The sequence below is a fragment of the Ailuropoda melanoleuca genome, chromosome 3 (assembly GCF_002007445.2).
Source record: "Ailuropoda melanoleuca isolate Jingjing chromosome 3, ASM200744v2, whole genome shotgun sequence".
Classification (NCBI taxonomy): Eukaryota; Metazoa; Chordata; class Mammalia; order Carnivora; family Ursidae; genus Ailuropoda; species Ailuropoda melanoleuca.
This window is the reverse complement of record NC_048220.1, coordinates 98,856,949-98,867,934: the sequence shown is the minus strand read 5'-3', so window position 1 is coordinate 98,867,934 and position 10,986 is coordinate 98,856,949. Positions and strand designations below refer to the sequence as shown.

The 10,986-nt window shown below is 44.5% G+C and overlaps 1 protein-coding gene across 9 annotated transcripts in view; it reads right to left on the bottom strand.

Moving 5' to 3' along the window:
* Positions 1–274: 274 nt before the first annotated feature.
* Positions 275–10,986, bottom strand: part of EBF1 (EBF transcription factor 1) — a 391,621-nt gene continuing 380,909 nt past the window's right edge. For 6 of the 9 annotated variants that reach the window (XM_011219330.3, XM_034656797.1, XM_011219342.3 and 3 more), the window contains one exon: positions 275–2,573. In XM_011219330.3, coding sequence (XP_011217632.2) covers positions 2,542–2,573 — 32 coding nt within the window. In that variant the 3' untranslated portion in view covers positions 275–2,541. Of the gene's footprint in view, positions 2,574–4,549; positions 10,688–10,986 lie in introns of those variants that run through there. The other 3 variants (XM_019794908.2, XM_019794913.2, XM_019794919.2) reach the window with 1 other exon arrangement.

Below are 10,986 nucleotides of genomic sequence, written 5' to 3'. Positions count from 1 at the left end.
TACATCTTCAGGCCAGCGCTTACCACACGAATTCAGACAACCTTTCTGAGTACCGAGAAGCAATGCGTCCACCTTGCTTACATTTTCCAGTTTTTTTTATTATTAATCATCATTATTATTATTTCTCACCTTGAAAAATCAGCTTTCCTTCCCTCCCTTCCCTCCCACAACTCCCCTCCCCCACCCGCCCCAACCCATAAAAATCCCACTCTGACAGTCTAGTGAAAACCATTGCAAAATCCATATGGGGGCATGCACAGTTGCAGCATTGTTGTAAATTTCTTGCTCTACTAGAAAAAGTTACATTGTCTTAAGGTAACAAAACAGTTCTTTTGTGCTTTTCCATTTCTTTGTTTTTTTTCTTTTTTCTTTTTCTTTTTTCTTAGAATGTTAGTGATGACTGACAGTTCTGGTGCACAGTTACAATGTACAAGTGAAATGAATATGATTTGCATTGTTAAGGCATCCAATCTGCTGGTTTATATTTATGTGAAAGACAGAGGAAATATACAAGCAGACTTAAGAAAGAAAGTATGTTCATTGATTTCTATGAAGTTTCTCCCCCAAATTTAATGCACAAAATGCGTCACTCCAAAGGGAGAGATTCCATGCATATTAATAGAGTAAAACAGCATTAGGGTTTTTTTTTTTTTTTTTAAGCTTCCAAAGCAAAGGATACATTTTTTTTAATCTACAGAACTAAATGCTACAAGAATAATATGCTACTATTTTTTTTTTGCCATATATTGGAAAAAACTTCTTAACTTACAAATAATACAAAAATAGACAATGGCTTTTGGGTGGAAATAAAAAAAATTGAAGCATGGTTTAAAACAAAACTAAAAATAACTATAAATGAAATGTTTAAAAATCACATTGAAACAGCTAATACAACTGTAGGTGACCAAATACGCACTTTTCACATAGCAAACATACACAATAAAATAAACTGGGAGTGGGAGGCAAAGGAAGAAGGGGAAAGCAATGTACAAATTCCAAAGATAAATACATTATTTATATGGATATTTTACAAAATCCCCTTTAAAACAAAAAGCCTTTTAATTAACTTTGCAAGTATGTGCAAGCTAAAGGTAGTGAGCTTTTTTTTCTTTGCAAAATATGCAGTAAAATCTTTTTGTGATATTGAAAAACTGTCTTAAGACATTAAAATGTATAAATAGAACAACGACTTTGGCAAAAATCACAAAAAATCTACAGTATTTATAACTACATACAAAAACACAACAGCAAAGGAAAAAATATCAGGCAAATGCATCCTCAGAGCTTTGCTGCGTCTTTGCTATTTATTCTGACTTTTAAGAACACTTCCCAGATGATGAGAGCAAAAATTCCATAGAACAGAAAACTGTGTTTTGGAGCTCTCAACCTTCTTCTCCTTTCTCCCAGTTTTCCTTTTACTCTTAATTCCAAAGCACTTAACCTGTCGCTCTAATCTATTATGTTACAAACGGTCAGGGTCACCCATAGAGGCGCGTTATCTCAAATGGGAAATCTGAAATACCTGCCATGTTGCTTTTGTCAGTTTTTGGAGGATTGGTATGAAGTCAGCGTTTAGGATGAGTAAACTTTAAACTTGCAAATGGCGGCGTGAAAGTGGGATTTTGGCTTGATAACTGGAGGGCATAATGTGGAATTCTGTGCCTGGACCCTGTTCCATGAAGTCTCATAGGAGATTCTCACACAGTATGTGTGCCATCAAGCTCTCGAGAGGCCATCGGCTTCAGAAGAAGTTGACACAAGTGAAAGAGAGAATGATATCAGGTTTAAATATGCAGTTTTAACAATTCGTCTAGAGGCACTGGATTTTTGAGAAGGGAAAAATGTGATCACTTACATCACTTTTTAACTTTCCAGGCTGCATTTATTTACACAGTTACTTAAGACAACAATACAAAAGAGATAAATAAGCTTGCACTGCTAAGGGATGGCATGTTAAGTTAGATATTGAAAATGCACTGTCTGAGCTAACTACCATTTGATATGCTTTAAGGCGCAAAAGCCGACCCTTAGTTTTCTAAAAAATCTAACTGGCATTCCTATTCTGTCCCATACAAGCTTTTTTTTTTTTCTTTTTTTTCTTTTTTGACTTTTTTGTAAATATCACCACTTCGTTCTCCCTTTACACAGCTTTAAAAACATCATAAATTAAAACACGGAGTCTTATTTATAGTGTCCCTTGTATACAGCTTTACGGTTTATAAAAGACAAATGATTGCAGAGTTAAGCTTAAAAAAAAAAAAGAAAGAAAAAGAAAAAGTGGATTTGCTTTTATCAACACAGAATAAATATATCCCCCAAATACTTGGGAGGTACAACTTCTAACCAACACTCTGCACTAGCAGACCCCTTCCGATTTCAGTATTTGCAAGGTCGGTGATATTGTTTGTTTAAAAATCTGCAGTTAATGTGATTCCTCTTAAAAAGGCCTGAGTTAAAAGTTCCACTCGGGGACTTGTATCAGATTACTCTCTGTAGCAGAATCCAACCTCTTCATTAATAAAATTCTTCAAGGCAATTCTTTCACATGGGAGGAACAATCATGCCAGATATCGCTGTGGAAAGAGAAGACAAAAGTCAATGGTTTTGCATCCAAGCTTCTCACTGAGGAAAGGAAAAAAAAAAAAAAAAAGATGGGAAAAAACACCCACACACCACTATGTTGGTTGAATATTAGTCACCAATGTGCTCTCATCTTCCCTGGAAGGAGTTTTTGTTATAAAATATACAGGTACTTTATTAAGAATGGTAATGTGTCAGCCTGTGTATGTGTCTTTAACAGAGGAAGAGGCCAAACATCCTCCAAGTCTAATTTCAATTTTGAAATGTAATGGGAAAGTTGCATAGTTTGAATACTGCCGGGAAAGTTGTGGCTCCAAACCTTGCAAAATAGTGATAATTTTCAATTTGTCACTCTTTTTCCCCCTCCCCTTTACTTCCATAATATAAAAAAAAAAAAGTAAAAAAAAAAAAAACCAAAACCTGGTTCATCCCAACTGCCAGCAAATTCTACAAAAAACCCATGGCCCTGTGCTCTGTGTGTGCACGAAGACGGAGTACTAAAGCAGCAAGCTGAAGGTCTTCATTTCAGTCCTCGTGCCCAGGAGAAGGAAGTGCCAGCCACTGCAGGCCTTGTTCCCAGGGCAAATGAGGCTGGGAGAAAGTACAGAGGAAGAGGGGAAGGCAGGTTTTCATGAAACTGCAGGGTGTCTCCTATACTACCATTTCACTCAAGGTTCTGGAATGGTCTGACCACGTTCCTAGAAAATTATAGCCTAGGAAAGCTGGGGTAAGATCCTGGGGTAATCAAAAAATCTTTCAAAGTGCTCTGAGTTAGGAGGCCGCACACAGTGATATTTAGAAAAGCAGGGAATCTGATAGGTCAGCCTTCCACCTCTGGCTTTCCTGCTTTCTGACTAGGCTGCCCCCCGCCCCCCATCCCCCCAAAGTAGTTACTTATTTCCTTGAACCCCTGCCTCCTCAGCTAGAAAATGCAGTTAAGGGTATTTGTAAGGGCAGCGATATTTTTAGGGTTGTTGGAAATTTAAATAAAATAACATATGTGAAGTGCTTGGCCCAGAGTCAGCTCCTAGTAAAGACCTCATAGAGGTTACTGCCATTACTTTTAATGCATCTCTTCTGCTGCTAAACTAGCTGTGTGACCTCGTGCTAATGGTTTGACTTCTCTGGGCTATGTTTCCTCTTATATCAAATAGGCACCCACTCATACAGCATACTTCACATGATGAGTGTGAAGAATGGAGGGATGTCTGTAAGAAAGTTAAAACAGTATGACAACTTTGAAATATGTTGAGGAAAGAGCTATGCGTCCATTAGAAGCAAGAGGCAGCCATCTTTGCTTCCAAAGAGGAGAGAGAAAGTCATTGCTTTCTTCTCATTGGCAATTCTAAATTTAAATTGATGTTCTTGTCAATGATGACTGATACTAGGAAGTGGCCCTCTTCGTGTCCCAACTCTCATGTCGGGAAGAATGTGCCTGTTTTTCAGAGAACCCCAACTACCTCAAATTCTGCTGCAGACACAGGGAGGCCAGGTGAGGCTCTGAGCCCTGCGGCCCCCGAAGCCCTCCTGTTTCCCCTCCCCCAACCCCCGACATTTTAAATTCAATTAAAAAATGTATTTTGCCAAACACTTTTCCCGTTAATTTTTAAACCCATCTGTATTCACAGGGAAATTTAATCCACATGTTTCTGATTCATGTCCACGTAAATCATCCAAATGCTGTTTTGCAAGAGCCGTTTTGCAGTCCAAAAGCTCCTGGAGTCTTTTTCGTAAGCCCTCATAAGCCATTTTTCTTAGAAACAGGAAGTGTCTCTTGCCAAATGCAGACCAACTTAAACCCCCAAAGATTTAAGATTCGGGATCAGTCCCCCTAAGATTCAAGCGAGCCCTAGATCTGACGGAAATGGGGAGCTCAGATTTTTAACCCAAGCCTGAACATGAGAATTCAAGATTCTGTGGCTCCAAAGGCGAGGGGTAGGGGGGCTCCGCACTGTGACAGCTCGGCATGGCTCTGCCTCCCTACGGATCTTTCATCTAGGCTGCAGGTGGGTCCAGGCACGCTTATTAAAGACAGGCCGTTCTGTGGGAGTTCTAAACCTCTGGCAAGAGAGCCAAGTCCAAGCTTTGCCCTCCACCAGAATCCACGTTGTGCGCCTGGCGTTAAAGGGCAGCCCCCATGGAGCAGCCAGGCGGCTCAGGCCGCGTCGATAGCATGCAAAGCAGAGAGCTGACAAGCTTCCTGCTAATTTGGTCAGTGGGACCAGCCAACATGTATGAATTGGGCCCTGAAAACATCAGGGGTTTTTTTTATTTGTTTGTTTGTTTAAATCTGGATGGCCAGGAAAAGAAAAAAATCTAGCAGTGTTTTGTACCTGAATAATGTGCTAGATTAATTAGATTAAACCTCCACTAGGGCCGCGTTAAAACCTATAAAGCCAAGCTAACGGAGTCCGTAGCTCACGGTGCTGCTGTATCTGGAATATAGGGTCACAAACTCCACCGCCCTGAGCGCCCGCACTGAGACCCTGAGTGAGCAAGGTGCACTAATAGGGATAGAGGGGACTCTGCCAAGGGCATGGCCGGCCTTCTTTAGAGGGGGCCCCCCAGAGCGGCTGCACGGAAATGCCTGCTCACAACCACCAGATCTTCTGATTTCTTGGAAGAGAAGATGGAAATGTGAATTTTTCAAAACACGAAAGAGCCTAGTTTATACATCTGAGCAAATAATTAAAATTCAAAACAAGCTGACAGACATATCTGAGGGCACCCAGGGCGGTGGCTTTGGTGTGCTCACACTTACCTACCTTGCCTTCGTTGGCCCTCAGACTTCTCTTAGAGTCTAATGGAAACTGTGGAATCTCGGGGTGTAAGACACCCTGAACTCTGCATATAATATCGGGGTCACAGCTCATTAAGTTTCAACTGTGACTTCCTAAACTCCCAACGCAGAGCTCTCACTGATAAATAAATTTTAGGAAAAGATCTCTGCTTGCAGCCTCTGAGTTGCCATGGCTCTAAAGAGGCCTTTCTATAAAGTAATCCCACTGCATGATCACAGGGGACTCCTGGGTTGTTGGGAGCTGTTTTTCTTGTATCTATGCTGCAATCCTCAAGATTACTTATGTGGGTGAGAGGGATGGGTGTTTGAGGCTTGGAATGTTCCAGAAATGCTGCTGGCACACGGACTTGCCCAAATGGGGGCCATGAAGATTTCCATAAGGACACAACACTCTCAGAGAGCAACACATGCCAAACATCACAAGACATCATAAGACCGGGGTGGTTCTGCCATTTTTCCGGGCAGCTGGGTGATCACTTTCTGGGACAGAAGGTCAGAAAACTATTGGTTTGAAGGGCCATGCATTTTACATTATGATTTTCACATTCTGATAAGAACAAAGACAAAACGAAAAGTTTTGCAGAGCTGGGAGAGTTTGGAGTGAGAGGGTGGAATGTGGTCTTCCTCGAACCACCACATGTGTAAGAATTATGAGCTAATCGGGAACAGAACGGGTTGGGGGGGGCAGATCTTCGACAAATTGAGCATGTGCACAGAGCAAAAGGCAGTTCCAAAAGATTGCTGGCGAACTACACGTTATCCAGAGTTGGGTGGGGCCAGCCAGCCTGAACTTCAACAAGGTAAGAAAAGAAAAAAAAAAAAAAATCACCATGTAGGTACAATTTCTGTGAAATCACTCTGGTCTTTTGTTTTTAATTTTTCATTTCAGGGACTGTCCAGGACATGGTTAGGGTTTAAAATCACTACACTGCGGGGAGGTCCAATGGCATGCTGACAGCCTCCTTGGGGCTGCCTCTCTCTTGATTAATGAAGTCCTCTGAGGCCTGAAATTGCATAGAATCCATGCTCTAGGGGGCATAAGCCTTTGGAGAAGGGAGAGGACATCTCCAGGACAATGGCTGAGCAGAGTGGGTCACTCAAGTCTTTGACCTATGAAAATAGACACACCTGGGGGGTCAGGATCAGGATTTATCAATGACTTAACCTAGATGGGAATGGAAGAAGATGCCTCTGCATTTTCTCTTTAAATCCAAAATACAGCCACATTTTCTTAAGTTTTTCATGGGATGTTAATTGGTCTTAACATTCAGAAAAGAGTGCTCCGGGCAAATAAATTTAGAGAACTAAATGGAATGCTCTTTTTTTGTTTAACTGCAGGATGTCTGTCTCAGAGCCTTTAATGAACTCAGGTGCACTGTGGCTCTCCAGGACTGGGATTCAATAAATACCATTTTCTAGATTTGTTTGAACACAAAATTTAAAATATTTTTTAACAGCGTATCTTGTGAGACTTCAGAGTGCTGAGATAAGAGTTGCTTTATCCTAAAAAAAATTTCTCAGACATATGGTAATTTGTCCAAGGTTTTATCTACCTGGGAGAGAAAGCCAGTTGGGACCACAGGAGAAGCTGTGAATTATAAAGTATATGGAAGAATGGAATTTATGGCTTCCATGTAAGGACTTCCTTGTTCAACCTCATCCCCACTGCTTGGCCTCCATGCCCCAGGATGCCAAGCGGCTTGCTAGTTACTGCACGTTACTCTTTGGCTCCAGTTATCTTTAATCCTCTGCTCCAGATGCCCCTCCCCGTCTCCCTCTGCCTGACCCTCCTTGCCCTTCATCCAAGGTCCAGTTCAATGGCAGCTTTCTCCATGAGGTTGTCCTGAATTCTCCCTGATCTTTCCCTCCTCTGAACTTCCACAGGTGGGTGCCCAGCCTCTCCCAGACAAATCTGTCTGCCTTACTGTGGTGTTGTGTTTCCTTTAATACAGGGAATGATTGTAAGGCCAGGATTTTGTAGTCCACCTGGGCCTAACCCAGTGGATTCACAACAGTATGACCATATAGCACACTTCACGACAGTCTCGGTCCACTAGGATTTTCACCCCAGGCTCTCCCAGTTTGCCAGCTGTGTAACTCTGGATGAGCCATCTTGGCTCTAAGGCTCGGTTTCTGCATCTGTAGAATGGGGACAACAAACAGCCTACATCAAGGGTGGCTGGGAACGAGATAATGCAGAAGCCCGGCTGGGAACAAGCCCTCCCATGGTAGTAGCTGTGACCATTGTCATCACCATCACGTGAGATTGCAATGCCTGTTCACTGGGGAATAAACATGCACGCAGTCACCAGAGGAGGCCAAGATGGGGCTCCTGGGGAAAGGCCTTTAAGGAGCTGGCTAAAAATCCCAGAAGGATGTACAATTAGTAGAGTGGCAGTTAAAGGTACACAAGTCTTTAAAACCTTCAAACAGCCTAAACGTGTCACCTCTGATCTTATTTATACAGTCCATTTGCTTAACCAACTCTTCCTTTATCACTTGCCCTGTCTTAATGATCACAGTTCTGAACTAGGTGGGTCCAAATGAAATCACTGTAACAATGAGAAGGAGAAGGAGGAAGGTAACCTCAGAGGCTCTCCCCGCTCCCCACCATTCTATAACCTGTCTGCGTCCTTTCTCTGTAGACAAGCAGAGCTCAGAAAACTAACGATGAGGTCATTCTTTAGTTACAGGTCTCGGATCCCACTGTTTCAATGTCCCTTTCTCCAGGGGACACCACAAGGCCTCAGGCAGGAGCTCCCCCGAAGCAATGGTGGGTGCACCTTACAGTAGGGGTGGTGCTCGGGAGGGCCAAGGTGCAATCCCAGGTGTGTGGGCCCAGCCTGGGGAGGGCGGGGGTTGGGCATGGAGTGGCGGCAAGACAGACAGGGCAGCTCCAAGGAACATGGTGTCAGTGGATTCGACTTTAATTTCTCTACTCATTCCTCCTCCCCGGCCAGCCCTCAAGAGCCGTTTGGTACATGATGGTATTGGAAAAACAAAAACCATCAGAAAGAATCTCCTGGACACGTGCTCAAACAGAAGGCAAGGGCGATGTCGTCCACAATAGCAAATCCAGCACAAAGCGTGTCCCTGAATTTCACCTTGAACCCCCCCAGTGTGCAGCTGCGTGTGAGAAATGTGATGGAGAGGAGGCGATCCGGCTGCTAATCAGAACAGGGGGATCAGCCTCTGTACTTCTGGAACCTGTGCAGACTTGGGTTAGAAATGCCCCGGATGACAAGTAAACAAATTTTGTATGACTCCCTGTCTTGAAGCCGCTTCATTATTACTTAAGAGCACCTGCACGTGTGCGCTCACACACACACACACCCCCCCACCCCCCACCGGATGTTCCCTAAATCTAGGACATTCTATGGTCTGGGCTGAGTCCCTATGTTCTGTCCCTTCCTGCTCCCTCCTCAGGGCACCGCTGGCCGAGACACTGGGCCTTGCAGAAGGGCTGTCCGCTTAAGTCGCTGTGGGCCGGGGATCCAGCTGCTGACCTCTGAAGAGCTGCAGGCCTTTGCTTCCCAAGTACCGCCTCTCAGCTGCTGATCACAACCCCCATTCTACCTTACTCTGATATCAAATTTATGTTTCAGTGAGGGTTGTGATAGGCAGCTCAAAAATGGCAGATTTCTGTTTCCATAGGTTTTATCCTTATTGAAACCCACTGTGAGTTATATTCACCTAAGCATTATAGCCTTAGTTTGCCAGCCGGAGGGGTATTGAGGGTGACAAAGCATTATTTTCAGCTGAAAGAAACTCAGATGTGCATGAATGGGTGGCTCCCCTGTGTGGAGGTGGGCATGACCCACTGTGAGTAATGGTGCCCAAAATGTAGCTCAGATTATTTTCCTCTGCCCTTTCAGGGGGCTTTGCCAATGCTGTTCAAGGGAGGCCATGAGCGTGTTATTCTGGGCATGGCTTGGGCTGCGCTGGCCAGATTTGCCAGCAGGTCTCTGAAGCATGTTTAGCAGAGCCTGCCTGGAGTCGTCAGAAATTCAGAGCGATTAGGAGCTCAGGTTCTGGAATCACACAGTTTGGGTTCAATTTTGGCTCTATCAGAACTAGCTGTGTGACCTTGAGCAAACTGGGCCTCTGTAAAGGGAATAGTACTGATTTCATAGGATCTTTGGAAGAATCCATAGACGATCATATCAGGTAAAGCATCCCGTACAGAGTACCCGTGTACTCTGCAGAAATAACACTAATAATACACGTATACATAACATACGGTACGTTAGATGCGCATACAGAAGGGACAGGGCTGAGAGATGCCGGAGAGGTATGCCACCCTCCTGAGCCCGCCCGCCCCCTGTGGCCGACCTCCGTCAGTGAAGGTGGCATGGCGACCACTGAGGAAAGGCACTGTGGGGAGCTGCAGGGGCTAGGGGTTAGGGGCACAGACCCTGTGGGGTTTACATTCATCTCCACCATTTACGGGCTAGGCCTATGGGCGGGTATTTACTCTCCTTAAGCTTCAGCTTTATCATCAGGACAATGGAGACCATAATATCCTCATATTTCACCAGGAAGTTGTGAGGATTAAATAAGATAAAACATGCTCAGTGCTGAGCACAGCGCCTGACACACGGTTCAGGGCTAAATAAATGGGAGCTGATAATTTCATTGATCTCATTCCCCTGGCAGCTGCCTTAGGAATACTGGGTGCATCCTTTTTGCCCCCTCTGAGTGATACGGTGCTTGGGAGATGGAAAGAGGAGATGAATTTTGGAGCCTGAGTTTGAAGCCAGCTTCTGCCGCACAGTACTGCCGGAAGTCGAACAATTTCATGACCTCCCTAACCTTGAGTTTTCTCATCTGTAAAGTAGGGGCTCCGAAGGCCCAGCACACAATCCTGCTGTGAGGGATGAATGAGCTTGTGCAGGTCAACAGTGCCAGCGCATGAGAAAAACGTGAGACGCGGCGGCCCCGTTTTAAAAGGGTAGGGTTCTTTTTCCTCAATGAGTTAAGAGGTCACCTCAATTCTTGGTGACTCTTATTTTCCATACTCCATGATGGGGACCACAAAATGGAACAATTTCAATACGAACCAGAATACTCTAGTAACAATTTGGGGTTTCTGGTTCCCAGCAGTCAGTCTGGGCCTTTGGCCGACAATGCTCTAACCTCAGGGCTCTGGTCAGGCCTTGGCTCACCCACTCCCCATGATCAGCCCCACACACGTTCACTCTGACACAGGCAACAGGAAGGGAAGGTTGAGTGACCTACTTCAGGAGAAGGCCAGTCCCGGGAGAGACCCTGCAGTGGAGAACTTGCTAGAGTCCACAAAAGACTGGTCTGATTATGACGACCACAGGGAATGAAAGAGGAAAAAAGAGAAATGATGATATTAGTAAGTGGAAATAGTATTCTGAAGCAAATCCCGGGCCTGAGCAGAACTGCTGGAGTTGGAAAGAGGACAGCTCAGGCAACTCCAGCAGAGAAGGGATGTGTGGGGCCGGGGGCCAGGGCCAAGGAGAGTGAGCACAAAGGAAGAAACAAAAGGAGGGCAGAGACAAGCAGGCCAGGCCAAGGCTGATCCCTTGCACCAGTGACGCATCTGCTTCAGGCCCTGGGAGGGTGAAGTCAGGGCATCC